The 1,190-nt window shown below is 41.7% G+C and overlaps 1 protein-coding gene across 1 annotated transcript in view; it reads left to right on the forward strand.

Moving 5' to 3' along the window:
• The window catches only part of LOC306748398 (chloride channel protein-like), a gene marked incomplete at both ends in the record, with an annotated part of 38,809 nt that overhangs the window by 13,194 nt on the left and 24,425 nt on the right, over nucleotides 1-1,190 (forward strand). Inside the window, one exon of the mRNA XM_079231564.1 lies at nucleotides 496-580. Within this exon, the coding sequence (XP_079087690.1) occupies nucleotides 496-580 (85 nt within the window). The remainder of the gene's footprint in view (nucleotides 1-495; nucleotides 581-1,190) is intronic.

Genomic DNA, 1,190 nt, shown 5'->3' on the forward strand with positions numbered 1-1,190 from the left:
GGAGAAGAAGAAGAAGAAAAAGAGTTTGCTATGTAAAACACGTATTAGTTAAAGTAAATTTAAAAAAATAGGAATAATAATAAACATTTCGCTCCCCGACAACCACCAAAAGCAGTAGCAGTAGCACCAGCAGCGCTAGCTAGCAGCAGCGCAAGCTAGCTACAGCGCTAGCTAGCAGCAGCGCTAGCTAGCAGCAGCGCTAGCTAGCTGGCGCTGCTGCTAGCTTGCGCTGTAGCTAGCTTGCGCTGTAGCTAGCTTGCGCTGCTAGCTAGCTACAGCGGGGACACCCACCGGAGGTTGAAGCGGCTTGTAACCCGACTTTACGGTAAGTATCAACCCGCTATTTCTGTCTGTAGGTTTATATATCACAGTGTCGAGAAGTACGTGCATTTGTTGATTATGTTTTTTTGTCCGTCCTACTTCTAGGTCTTCCTACTGTGTTTTTATTTGGGGAGCGGCTAATCACAGACGTCTGTTTCTCTGTTCTCCTCGCAGCCGGCTGATCTTCCCCGCCGTGGTGACGCTGGTCATCTCCACGCTGACCTTCCCACCCGGCTTCGGACAGTTCATGGCGGGCGAGGTCAGAGCAAACGCCCGCTTCTAAACATAAAGAACAACGTGTAATATCCATCTACAGGCCGTTCATAACCAGAGAGCTGAATTCAACAATGTGATCAATATTATATTATATAATATTATATCTTTACCTTTGTAGGTGTCACATTTATGACTGTGTCATTATTATTCAAACTATACAACACATCAGTTTAATGCGTTTAACTTAAATGTTCTTTAAACTTTAAAATGTTCTCTTTAAATTCAGGGTGTTTCTAAAGTCGATGAGTATTCATGTGAAATAGTTGCGATCTCAATATTGACAACAACATAATGGAGGTTATGTTTTTTGCCATAATGGATTAACCCCATTAATAATGTTGTGGTTCTGGTCTGCGTTTATATTTCTGCCTGAAGCCAACATGTGACAGCTTCATGTTTTAATCATTTAAATTACCAGCATTACTCATCTGGAGACATACTGGAAATGTTCATTATTATTTACTGTTTTTTTTAAATTTACTTTAACTAATACGTGTTTTACAAGTAGCAAACCCCTTCTTCTTCTTCTTCTTCTTCTTCTTCTTCTTCTCCTCCTCCTCCTCCTCCTCCTCTCCTCCTCCTCCTCCTTCTTT

The sequence above is a fragment of the Taurulus bubalis genome, assembly GCF_910589615.1.
Source record: "Taurulus bubalis genome assembly, chromosome: 16".
Taxonomy (NCBI): Eukaryota; Metazoa; Chordata; class Actinopteri; order Perciformes; family Cottidae; genus Taurulus; species Taurulus bubalis.